Raw genomic sequence first — 12,572 nt, 5'->3', positions numbered from 1 at the left:
TTCACAGGTTTAATTTAAAAAATGGAACCATAACTGATCCTTTCTCAATTTTAGAACGGAGGTGTTGCTAGTCCCATATTTGTGTTAAGACTGTTAACAAAACTCTGTGTACCATTTAAGCAACATATAGGGCATTTGCACATCATCTCTGCTGGGGTGAACGTCACTCTGTGTGAACTAGCTTTTACCCAGTGTAAATTGTAGTTGAAAAAGAAAGATGATTCTGAATTAAGGAAAAATTCAAAGTCTCTCACATGCCACATGTAGGGTGGGTTAATAGTACATGCAACACGCATCAGTCTGTATCGCATAGCACAAAAGCAGCCTGAACTGCGTGATGCTGCAGGTTTTGTTCAAGTGCAGTGCATCTCAAATATGGTGTCCAGATATTGCTTAAAACAGGCAAATAACTCAAATCCTACTCTGACCCTTAACTACACACTAAGGTAACACTATGCAACGAGACTGATGTTCTACACAGGTGGTAGGTTTGGGTTTCTTGTCATACAAAACAGTATTATAACATGACTTTAAAAAAAAAAAAAATTCCATGCAGGAGATCAGATGATGATGGCTTATCTGCCACTGTACTACTAAGTGTTGCAAATTCTGAATATTTGGACTGGCCTCTGCGATAACTGAACTAGCTCTAACCTTTGAGAGGAACGGAAGTTGTCAGTTGATCAGTGTTTCAGCCTTTACTAATGAAAAGGTTAGTAGGAATATACTTTCTGAATATTAACATTGAGCATCCACAATTCTTAAGTGGGCATATGTACTATATTGTGTGTACACACTTGAAACATTGGGCCTGTGTTTGGCAGCAGGAGTCACAGGAAAAGCAACAGTTTATATCCCCTTAAATTAGCTAACCTTCTACAATGCAGTGGTGGTGGTGTGGGTCCCAAGATAAAGGTGGGTGAGGTAATTTTCGTTTTATTGAACCAACGTCTGTGTGTTGGTGAGAGCTTGTTTCCACGAAAAGATATTACCTCACCCACCTTATGTTGCTAATGTTCTACTGGTACTTAAAACCTGGTAGCAGTGCTTTAAGGAGGGCAGCTCTTTTATGTGAACTGGAATAAATAGAACATTAAATTCTTTGTAGCACCTAGTAGCCTGGCACAAAAATAATTAACTTTTGAGGTGAGGTTGCTAGGCTGCATATCCCAAACTGGAAGAAAGCAAGGAAATAATCATTCAACATCTTTTCTGCACTTCCTCTTCTCAGCCTCAACTCTGCTCATTGTTTTCACTGAAATGGCTTTCATGTACTGCATTTCATGTAGCTGTGATGCCTTGCTGCAGTCTTCAGGACAAGTGAGTGGGTGAGCGGTCATAAAACTAATATAGAAATTACAGAATGGAAACTTGCATGTTGGTGTACTAAATTTTTATAGCCTGGAAAGGTGGCTGCATGTAGAATTAGGATGAGAGTAGGGGTACACAGGCTCTGGAAGGGGAACTAAATGATTAATCTTTGCTTTTACAGAGTGTATTGTGTGATTCAGTTCAGCAACCTCACTTCAGGTTTTTGTGTTTCACAGACAGCTATGAATACTGATGTATTATTTTCCAGTCTCACTTTGCTACTCCATGTTCCCTTTCCCTACCTTGATCTTCTTTCAAACTATTAGGTACCAGTGTTTAAAGGTAGAGTGTAGTATGGGCATGGGCTCCTTACTGCACACTCTACCTATGTGCAGGATAGAGTGAGTCCAAAAACAAAAGGCTTCTAGCTTTTGTCGAATGGCAAAGATGAAGTGGTTGACTGCAGTTCCAACAACTAAGCTTAGAGAACTAGACTGTCAAAAAACAGAGGCCCTATAGCTGAGCTGCTGTTAGACTGTGGGGATAGTGCTGGTTTAGCCAGAAGAACCCAAAGGTGTGAGAAAAGTAAGACACTAAAATTTCTTCAGGAAAAGTCAAACACAGAAAACTCAGGTGCCCTCTGGAGAGCTGTCTGCCAAAGGTGGGGACTGAATTCACAATACAAACAAAGCATCATCATTTTGGCATGAGTACCACTGTATCAGGAAAATTATCCCTCTATTATAGAAGCTCCTGGAATCAATTTGATGTGAGGGTGGTTAGTTTTACTGTTCTAGCTAACATGCAACCTGGTACACAGCAAAAAAATGTAATTTAGAAAATGGACTGTTCAGTGTAGACTGTAAAATGAAAAATATTCAGTGAGTTTCATAAACTATTCCTAATACTTGTGTAGTTTTAATCTGTGCAACTAGAATGTTTTTTGCAGCATGTCTAGTACCCTCCTTTCCTTAAAGGCTTTATTTTGGCACTTCTGCATGTGCCCTTGTCAAGTAGTGCAGTACTACTTCTTAAACCTTAGCTTGACCATGTCACTTTTAGCGGAAGCAGGGTAGAAGTCAAGCATCCATAGTCAGTCCCTTGAAGTCTTCCTGAAGTAGACATACAACTGGCCTCTCCATTCTCTCTTTTGATAAAGGCAAACTGAGTGTTTGGAAGTGAATACTGCATTTCAGTGGTATCCTGTGCAATTGTGGATGTAGAATTCTGCTGTAACCATTTGTTAACTGTATTGAAGGTGTGTCCTTATGAAGAAAGTGTTCCAAATTAAACAAAAGCTGCTGAAGTGTGTGCGCTTTTCTGGTGTTTCTAATCTGCTTTCTGCCAGAGGGGGCCTTAGAGCTTTCCTTCCTGAAGTAAAAATCCCCTTCCTAAATCGTGCTTTTTTTCCCCTATCCTGATTCACACATTGGATAGCTGTAAGCTTAAACTGTTTAGTTCCCTTCTCCTTATGGAGACAAACTGAGCTTGTAAAAGGGTCTTTTCTTATCAAAAAAGTGTTTTATTCAATATTAAGCCTTTACAAAATATGAAATAAAAAGCATATTGTGCACCACAAACAGTTGTTACTGATAAATAGATGTGGATTGTGTATTCTTCCCCCTTAAAATATTCCTTGCTGCCAATGTCAAAAGCATTTCAGCCCTTCTAGTGTGGGGACTTAGAAGTTCACATGGCTTCTGATGTCATTGATCTGTTTTACCATTTCCCTTATGTGTTCTCCCCTGCAAGAAAGTAGACATGAATTGAATTGTACAATGCTGTAATTCTGAGGGGGTGGATGTGACAGGTCCTGCCTTGGTTGGAAGATACTAAAAGCCATTCTTTGCTGAAAGAGGGAGGTAGTATTAAAGGTAAGGCTTTCAAAGTGCTTTAAAAAGCTCATACTGAAGGTAATTCTTCTTGAACTATTTAGCTGGCTAGCATCTCATAAAAGCTGTTGGTTAAGTGTGAGGCCAGCCGTATCTCATACATCACTGTTTGGCTTCATAGGCTCCGTTTTATGCTCCTGATGACAACCGTAAAATTATCCAGTAGGGTTGCTGTGCAAGATGGAATAGAATCCAGCTTTACTAAGTCTTAGGTGCATGGGCTCCACAACTACACGTACATACTGAAATTGCCCAGGGAACACTATTCCTTGGTTTTGTAGGAGTTTAAGAAAACAAGTTTTCCAGAGTCTAAACTCTTTACAATTGACCTAGTATGTTTAAATGACACAGCAGCAGTGCTCCAATAAAAATGCAACTTGATGGAAAGGTCAATGAAGACTTTCCAAGTTTCACCACTCAACGATGACATCACATCCATGAATTTGTCCATTACCTGCTCAGCTTTCTAAGCTGTACCAAGTCTTTAGATTTACCAGTAGTTAGTTGGCTAGCTGAGGGTCTCTCTCTACACCTCACTCAGACTGTGCCTGCAGCTCCTAGAGACAAACCTGAAGTACCCGCCCAGTGAAGCCACAACCGCATTGGCGCAGGCTAGCCACTTGAATATGTACCCAGGCTCCAGAAAAGCTCATACAGCCCAAACTGTCACTGTTCAGGTATGTCTACACAAGCTGCAATCACACCCTGAGACTGCTGTAGTGACAAAATGACTTAGGGTAACTAAGGCTCCAGGATAGAAGTTTTCAGGGAAAGGGGGAAGCAGCTGAACCCTCAGGCTGGCATGAACTCTTCCCACATGCTCCAGTCTTTTTAGATAAATAGTGCTCTCTCTAAAGTAAGCTCAGACCCATCTACTTCTGGTCAAATCTTCAAGGTTTCTACAGAATAAAACAACATAAGTGAGCAGCTATTTGTAATAAAGCAGCTCCCAGCTTTGAAGATAAACCCTTAAATATCAGTATATCTACCCTAAAGGACTCTTAATGGCACTGTTTGGAGTTTAAACTTGTGATAGACCGCTTTCAATGATGGGGAGTTAAATACACTCACAAAATCAACCCAAAGCACAAGGAGCCCAGCTTGGAAAAAAGTTAACTTACTCTTCTTTCAGAACTGTCTGGATGCACTTGCTCTGGTAGGCACTGAGGGTTATGGTAGGTTTTCGTGGATTGATCCCCTTTTCCATCTTTCTCTGCTGATAATCCTTTTTCATTTTCACCTAAAAGTAGCATGAATAATGGACTCCTTAGAAACCTTATGAAACATTCAAGAGTTCTCTGTTTCATTGCATATGATAGAGAATAGGAATTGAGCAGCAGCAGACCAAATGTATCCTAAAAGCATGTAGAATACATTGACAGTTTGCCCATAACTGCAGAAAACATGATTCATCCTGTCCCTGCCTGCTTCCTTCCTGCCACATTTTCCTCTCCACTCTCTATCTTCAAGTTTCAGTGGCACTTCATGCTCACCTGTTTGATAGCATTTCCTAAGTGCTGCAGTTGATCATGTATTGCCTGTAATTCTTTCTTCATGTCTCTCTCGCTATCTGACAGAACTGGAAGCTGAGAGTGAAAACTGCGAAGCACTTTCTTCATCCTTTATACACAAAAAAAGAGTGAAAGGTAACTTTAAAACTTCTGTACATCACCATTTATGTACTAGGCTGTTTACTATTTGTAACTGCTGCCCCCCCCGCCCTTACTGTGAAGAATTCTTTTGGGATGTCCCCTATGTTTTGCATTTCTTAGATACTTAATATCCAGTTTCTCCTTCCTGCGAGAAGGATGTAATCTTTCTACAAGTCAGTTATTCTCTGCTGCTGGAGGCTTCTTCTGTGCCCCCTTGAACCATTAACATTGCTGAACTTCACCAGCAGAAGGTGTGGTCGTAACACTAAAAGGTTCATTACTGGATTTGAAACCCACAATACACAGCCAAATACATTGGGCCTCTTTTGGTTACATTGACTTTGCAGGTACTGTGGAAAAGCCAAACTGACAATTCTTTCCCCACCCCCCCCCACCCCCCGTGGCAGTGTTCTGAACCTCAGTAGCATCCAGCACTGATGAGGAAAAAGGCATCGGTCTCTGTGCTCACCTATTCATAATATCGTCTTGTTTTTCTTTAGCTTCCTCATACTTCTCAGCCAAGCGCTCGGCCATTTCCCGCAGGCTGTTCCTTTACACAAGTCAGAAACATTCAAAATTACGGGAAAAAAAACATTCCACGTACTTGTTTGAAAAGGGGCTAGTGAAGCTTTGAAGAGCTGGGCTGGATGTTAAACCTGTGACCCAGTCTAACTCTTCTGTGGGGTCTCTACAACAGTGCAGGTGTCTAAATGTGGTTAGTCCCACTAAAAACCTAATCAGCCAATTGGTTAAAACTTTTCTGAACCATTTAATTCCTATACACATGAAAGCAATTAACATTTCATGATTTAGTTAAAACTGACAGAGCCAATTAAACAGGTCCAACTCACCTTTCCTCTTGACAGTACTGAAGATCTTCCAGTTGTTTATTTTTCTGTGCCCTCAGCAATTTCACTCTAAAATGATAGTTGAGTCAGAGGCCAGTCCATTCACAAGGGAATGTAATGATTAATGGTCTCCAGAGACACGTAGAACAAAAAAGCCAACAAAACTTGGACACTCTGGAGAGTTGAAAGTAGGTTAGAAGAGAAGGGATGCCTCTAAAGAGGAAGAGAGTTCAAAGGGACAAGGAAGAGTTATTCATTGTAATTTCTCATTTTTAGTACTTGTGGCAAAGCTGTTACCATGGTAAAGGTCTCTGTAGATCCCCAGGCATGGAGGCAGGTTGATTCTGTACAACAACATCCATTTGGCTAGTAGGTTTCAAGTACTTAGAGCAGGGCTCCCCCCCTAATGCTTCCTTTCAATATTTCCTTGCACCTACCATCTTCTGTAAAAGTACAAGCATTATGCTGACATTTGTGTGGTACTCCTGTCCTGTAACTTGAATCTATCATTTCTGGAATACAAGCTTAAATGTGCCACATGTTTGTGAAGCCATGTTACCTTTGCTGGATCTCCTCTTTTGCCAGATCCTGTTTCAGAATATATTCTTCTCTGAACACTTGTGTGGCTCTGCTTAGGAGCTGAAGACATTCCTCTGGGGGAGGAGATGCATCTTTGTCAGCACACCTTAAAACACACAGAACAAGCTATTTGTGTACATGCAATCCCACTAACAAGTGTTTTTTAAAAGGTAGATTCTCTGCTAACCAGGGAAGTCCTCTCAGAAGTCTGTTTGGGGTGGGAGGCACTAGCAATAGCAAACTGAAGTCTATGGCAACCCTCCCCCCATATCAATGTCCCAAGACACAGATAAAAAGTTCTAGGGTGCACATTCCTTCTATAATGTAGTCTCCTCCCTCCTTTTGAGTCCCATAGAAAAAAGGCTCATACTTCAAAAGCAATGGGTTAGCAGAGCTGCGCTGCAGGATGCTTCGGATATGCTTCTCAAATGAATGCTGTGATTTAGCTAGGATACGGAGAGGTGAGACCGTAATTTCAGTGTCCTCTCTGGTACACAGGAGCGGAGGGGATGCCGGATGGACTGTCGTTCTGCCAAAACAACACACACATCTAAGTGATACCTAATGACACAGAACTTTGCTTACAGTATATTTTTCTTTAAAATATCAATGGAATTTAAAAATTCTTAAATGACATCAGTTTGAGACACATTAGGGAAAACCCTCTATCTACTGGGGTATTAACAGAACTGCTGTGAACCATGGCCTGTGCACCACTCATTAGCAGAGCACTAGATCCAAAGGGTCTGATGGGAACAGTCATGGAATTGTTTCAACTCTATGGCTATGGCAATTCCAATTGAAGTCAAACATGGCAGAGTGAAAACCTAAAATGGTACTTGTATCTACACAGGGCCAGAGACAGCAGGCTGCCAGACTGTCATTTAAATCACAGCCAGGATTATCTTTGATTGCTATACAGTACTTGGATATCCCAGTGAAAAACACTTTAGAAAAACGTAAATGAGAAAGTCCTCATGGAACTAGCTCTTCTTTTCAAAGCAGAATATTAGTTTGGTATTTGAACAAGATCTGGACACAAACTACCAAGCCAAAAAAAATATTCTCTAAGAATAATTTAGCTTGAGCCACTTTATTTTTCCCTTATGTTTAAAGAAACAATACCAAAATCCCCACACTTTGACAGTGATTTTGAGGACTTCTATTCTCTCCTTCATGCACACACAACCCCGGTAGACTTCACAAACCCAGTGGAGAGATTAAGCCCCTAAATGCAGTCTGACAATTGCATATACTGCCTCAAAGGTATTTAGCTCCGGGATGTTGCCGGCCCTAATGTTTGTAACGCACTTTGAAATCATCAGGTGGAAAGTACAATGAAAAAGAATTATAGCAGTATTTCAAGAATCCTTTGCTAATGCTGCTTGGCCCAACACAAAGAGTGATTCTATGGTGTCCTAAGCATTGCAGGAGTTCTACGTTTATTACATTACTCCTCAAAATGCCCCATAAAACTTCATCGATTGGACCATTTCTGGATGAGCTGGCATTTTCTTACCATAAGAGTTATTTAAAAAGAAATAAGCTGTCAAGCTCAAATCTATTTTACAAGCACTGTCGTCACCTGCAGTCACCTGGTAACAAGGTGGCACAGTTAAAATGTGCAGCTTTGGTCACTAAATAATTAATCCTGCAAAAAAAATGGAAAAGTGGATCCCCACCCAACACTGATGCCTGGTCCAGTGATAAGGCTGCCTTCACAGCTAACAAACCACTGGCATTCTGCAGAAGGGGAATGCCTGAAAAATTAAAAGCAATTTGGGCTGATTTTAGAGGTCTATGATTAATGCAGACCATGAAGACAGATATGTTGCTTCCCTTCCTTTCTGTCTATCCTAACCCCCCCTTACTTACTTTGTATATTATAACACTTGTACTTTGGTATATTTGTTGTATTTGGAACAAATTAAAAATAATAAATATGAAAAAGAAGAGCAGAAGTCAGAGTTAAACTGGCAAGAGGAACAGAAAACAAGTCTTGAGACACTGAAGCAGTAACTGATAAGCATTTGTAAGAATGCTTCCAGAACACAGGTTAACTAAAGACAAGGGAAAAGCACGAATTTTAAACCAATTAAGTAAGAAAACTACATACAGAAGAGGCCTCGTGATACATTCATAGGTGCTGGTGATGCAGATCATTGTGGGCCCTAAGATGTCAGAGACTATCCAAAATCCTCTAATTGGAGCAGGTTGCCTGGGGAAATAAATAGATAATTCAAAACACCTTTTGTCAGTGCAGTAAGAATATATCCAGAAAGTTGTATCCATCTACATCCATCAACTTGGAGGCCAAATGTTTCACTGAATTAGGACATCTTTCTTAAATAAGGTGCACAAAATACTTTTACAGCTAAAGCACACTTGCACTCTCTCAGATAAGCATCTTATAAGTAATCACCATTTTCTCATGGAAATTATATAAGATATTAGCCTTCCGCTGACTATGAAATAAAACCAGCTTGTGGACTCATCCAAATACATGACATCGCATAATTGGCTCTTTACCCAACAGGTAATATCTTGCACCATATTAGGGATGCTTTGCTGGCTTGAAATTAGTTATTTTTATTGGCTGCGTCTGAGCTTTAACATTCCATAAAAATACTGTGATGGAGAGTCTAAAAGCAGTATGTGTTTTAGTGTTCAGGTATGATAGAAAGTCCCATTAAATCCCTAAGTCTTGCACTAGGGCAGCTAATGTTGGTGACAATCTCACAAATTTTGTTGGTTGGATGGGTGGGGTTCAGACACTACCAAACTGGGAATTTCAAGCTTAATTCTATCTTAGAATGCATTTGGGGTAAACACTCAACCCTAAGATACCAACTCTTGGTACTCGGAGTTTAATCATTTGTGATTATTTGGATTCTGTCAGCTCAGCCAACAAATTAGTTTATTCAGGAGGAATCTTGAGAGTTAATACACATAACAGAACATTTATTCACTCAAGGGAAATGGAGGACATTCGGTTCCTACCTGCATGGCAATGGCTTTGTACAAAGAATATGTTCCACAAAGCACTTCTGTTCTGCTCCAAGTTCTTGTAAACTGTCCTTGTCTTCCTCATCTACAAAGACAGGAGATTGTTTCAAATGCATTATGTTCAAGATTCTTGAAATTACAAACCACTTTTTCGGGGGAGGTCTACACATTCTCAGATACCAGTTACCTTCCACAGAAGGAAGTAGCCTGATAAACGAAAACACTTCCCCTCATGTGGAAGACCATTTCACTACTCACCTGACCCAAGGAATTTGTGAAGTTTGTGGAGCCACGTTAGTCCAACACTGTGCACACCAGCTTCGTGTATACAGTGATATCTAGAGGGACATTTAGGATCTGAAAATTAAGCCGTATATATGATTAGAACAAAAAAAAAAAGCCACAAAATCATTCCTGTACGTCTATATTCAGCTAGTGCTGAAGGTTCAGCACTCGACTCAGATTGGCCCTTCATCTATTTTGTATTAATGCTTACACTGCAAGAGCTACCTAGTCCCCTTTTCCTGCACTCAGTCCAACCAGTTGAATCGGTGACCTTTTTTTTCGTAATTACAGTTTCATTTATAAACAGATCATAAAGGGATAATGAAATAATAGGTGTTCTAAGCATGTTACAGATATGCTTAGTAGAGGTTACAGGTAATTTTAAGACAAATATTGACCTATTGGACTTTATAACAATCATTGCTTAACCCTTTATAAACAACGTATGGAATCTTAGTGCAACCCGTGCCAGTTTACTCCTAACTTTATTAAACAAATAAAGCCTGGCTATACTTTATACCCACCCAATTTTCAAGTTCTCAGCTATATAACATAAGCCTTGCAGTTTGTCATTTGTCCTCACGCTTTAGCAGCACACACACTGCAAGTCTGCAGAAATGCATTTGCACCCTGTAGTTATATATTTAGTAGCAGAAGGCTTTAAACTCACACTCAGCACAATCTGCACTAAAGAGGAAGGAAACATGAGATAACTTCACCCCACCCTTTTTAATGGTAGTCATCAGAAGAACAACAACAAGTGCAAAGACGTCTTTGGTCCATCAATGGCTATTACCCAAGATGGTCAGGGACGCAATGCCATGCTGTGGGTATCCCTAAACATCGAACTGCCAGAAGCTGGGACTGGATGACAGGGGATAGATCACTCAAAATTGTCCTGTTCATTTCCTCTGAAGCATCTGGCACTGGCTACCAAAAGGATACTGGACTAGATGGGTCATTGGTCTGACCCAGTATGGCCTTTCTTATGTTCTTTTTAAGTCTAAAGAGCTGCAACTCCTACCTCTGGGGCTGTGTAGAGACAGCAGGTACTGAATGCTTAGACTCATTTAAAAAGCAATTTCAGCAGCATCATTGTGTTCTCATGAGACTTCCTTTTTAAAATTAGCAATAAAATTTTCTTTTAAAAAAGTTCTGAATCCTGTTAACAGATGAGGTAGCTTCAACAGACTCCAAGGAACTGTTTTCAAAACACTGCTCTGAGTACAGCGATAAGGTCTACATTACCTAATATATCAAATTTTGAAAAAGTGAATTAAAACAGCAATAGTATTGATTAATTGCACCCTTACCTCTGTACAATTTAATTGGGCAAGAGAAGTCAGATTCTAAAGGCTCTTCCTCTTCTCCTGATGCCAGTTTCAGTGCAAGTTCCAATTCAACACATTCAAACACATACAGAGAAGGGATGAGGTCAGATCTTGGGTCCCAAGACTTTTCTGACTGTAAAAAATATTTGAATGCATCTGTAAAACATCTTTCTAGCAAAAATACCATTATAATAGCAAGAAGAAGAAAATGTTACTTAGCATGGGAAGGGTCTTTCCAGCATTTAAATAAAACACATCCTTGTTTCCTGAATGGCAGCCCCTAGCAGTCACTTCTTACAGCCTGCAGGGAAGTGCTGAAGAGGCTTTCCAGAGCAGCTGCTCTTTTCATAAATCAAGCAGTGGGTGGTCCCTGCTTAATCCCCGTGAATTTATGATACTCTTCTATCTTTAGTGTCACCTATCATGCCTCTGCAGCTAGTGATGTCAGTTTCTCATCAGAGTTAATAATTTTAAAAGGAGATATTTTTAAAAGACACTCGCCACATTTCTGAGAAAACAAATAAGCATCAAGCTGTAGTTTGGTTTCTTTAAACCGAAGATTCAGACTAAACATTCATGTTGGCCCCTTGCTAATCAGACCAACATTTAGGCTAAAATAATACCTAATGATTCTATTTTAACTTTAATGTTGGTCTGATTAGCAAGGGGCCGACATGAACATTTCTTTTGAATGTTTCCATCCAGGAAATGAGGATGTGAGACAGAAAGATGGACAGAGAACACCACAGGAACAAGTGACATGAGAGAGGTCCTAGGACACACCACCCTACCGTTTGCTCATCATCCTCTTCTCCCTCCAGTACCACACAGTGATAAAGCATTCCTGACTCGGTGGCAATCACCAAGATGTTGGGAACACAGGGCAGGCACAGAACAGCACAAGCATCATAGCCATAGTTATCTTCAGCTGTGGGGTGCATGGGCAATGGGCCCAACAGCTTGCCAAGTTTTCCAGTGCTGCAATGAAGAAATGAGGAAGTGCTTACTGGAAGACTAAGGCCCAAAGTTTCCAAAATTGTCTCCAGTAATCCCCTGCGAAAGAATGAAAGCCAAGGACAACAGCTAGGGGAACACATACGTTTACTAGTTTTTCTTGCTCAAGTTTGGCAACCTGAAATCCAATCTAATGAAAATTAAAGGTCCTGGGCTACATGCACTGCGTGGTGCTCTCACACAAAGGAATGAATCTTAGTAATAGTCTTTTATTGTCTCAGACTAACAAACTTATCAGCCAAAGGAGTCAACAAACAGTGCCACACCCCTTTACGAAGGGCTGTACAACGCGCTTAAAGAGACAAGCTTATTTTTTATGAACAAATGTCAATATCTAAGAATTTATTTTTCAGTGTTTCATTTTTTTATCGTACTGCTCTCAGGTTGAGCTATGAAAAGGACTAGGCAGCTTCACTTTTGTTTATAGGCAGTTTCTCGCCAATTTTACTTTATTTCTCACGCACTAGGAAGATGTGTGCTGCAGTGTTTGCAACCTAAATATAAGAAATATTTTTTAATTTTAATTGCATATCTAATTAAATCTAGATTGCAATTTTTAAGTGTCCTTTCTATTGGTCTTAAAGGTGCATATCCCTTTCATATAACCTAACTCAGCATCTCTCAACCTATCATTTGATTGGAATCCTATTCTAG

The 12,572-nt window shown here is 40.1% G+C and overlaps 1 protein-coding gene across 4 annotated transcripts in view; it reads right to left on the bottom strand.

Moving 5' to 3' along the window:
• NUP88 (nucleoporin 88) overlaps positions 1-12,572 on the bottom strand; it is a 28,807-nt gene that overhangs the window by 10,304 nt on the left and 5,931 nt on the right. For 2 of the 4 annotated variants that reach the window (XR_007353206.2, XM_075120822.1), the window contains exons 6-16: positions 11,696-11,882; positions 10,887-11,037; positions 9,547-9,645; positions 9,283-9,373; positions 8,399-8,500; positions 6,653-6,811; positions 6,263-6,388; positions 5,707-5,772; positions 5,325-5,405; positions 4,697-4,823; positions 4,325-4,443 (exon numbers count right to left, since the gene is read on the bottom strand). Coding sequence is in view for 3 of the 4 variants with exons in the window: in XM_075120822.1 (XP_074976923.1) it covers positions 4,325-4,443; positions 4,697-4,823; positions 5,325-5,405; positions 5,707-5,772; positions 6,263-6,388; positions 6,653-6,811; positions 8,399-8,500; positions 9,283-9,373; positions 9,547-9,645; positions 10,887-11,037; positions 11,696-11,882 (1,308 nt within the window). In the remaining variant the exon portion in view is untranslated. The other 2 variants (XM_048824485.2, XM_075120823.1) reach the window with 2 other exon arrangements.

This window comes from Caretta caretta, chromosome 17 (genome assembly GCF_965140235.1).
Source record: "Caretta caretta isolate rCarCar2 chromosome 17, rCarCar1.hap1, whole genome shotgun sequence".
In the NCBI taxonomy this organism is placed as follows: domain Eukaryota; kingdom Metazoa; phylum Chordata; order Testudines; family Cheloniidae; genus Caretta; species Caretta caretta.
Note: the sequence above shows the minus strand (reverse complement) of the source record. Positions and strands in the feature narration are given on the sequence as shown.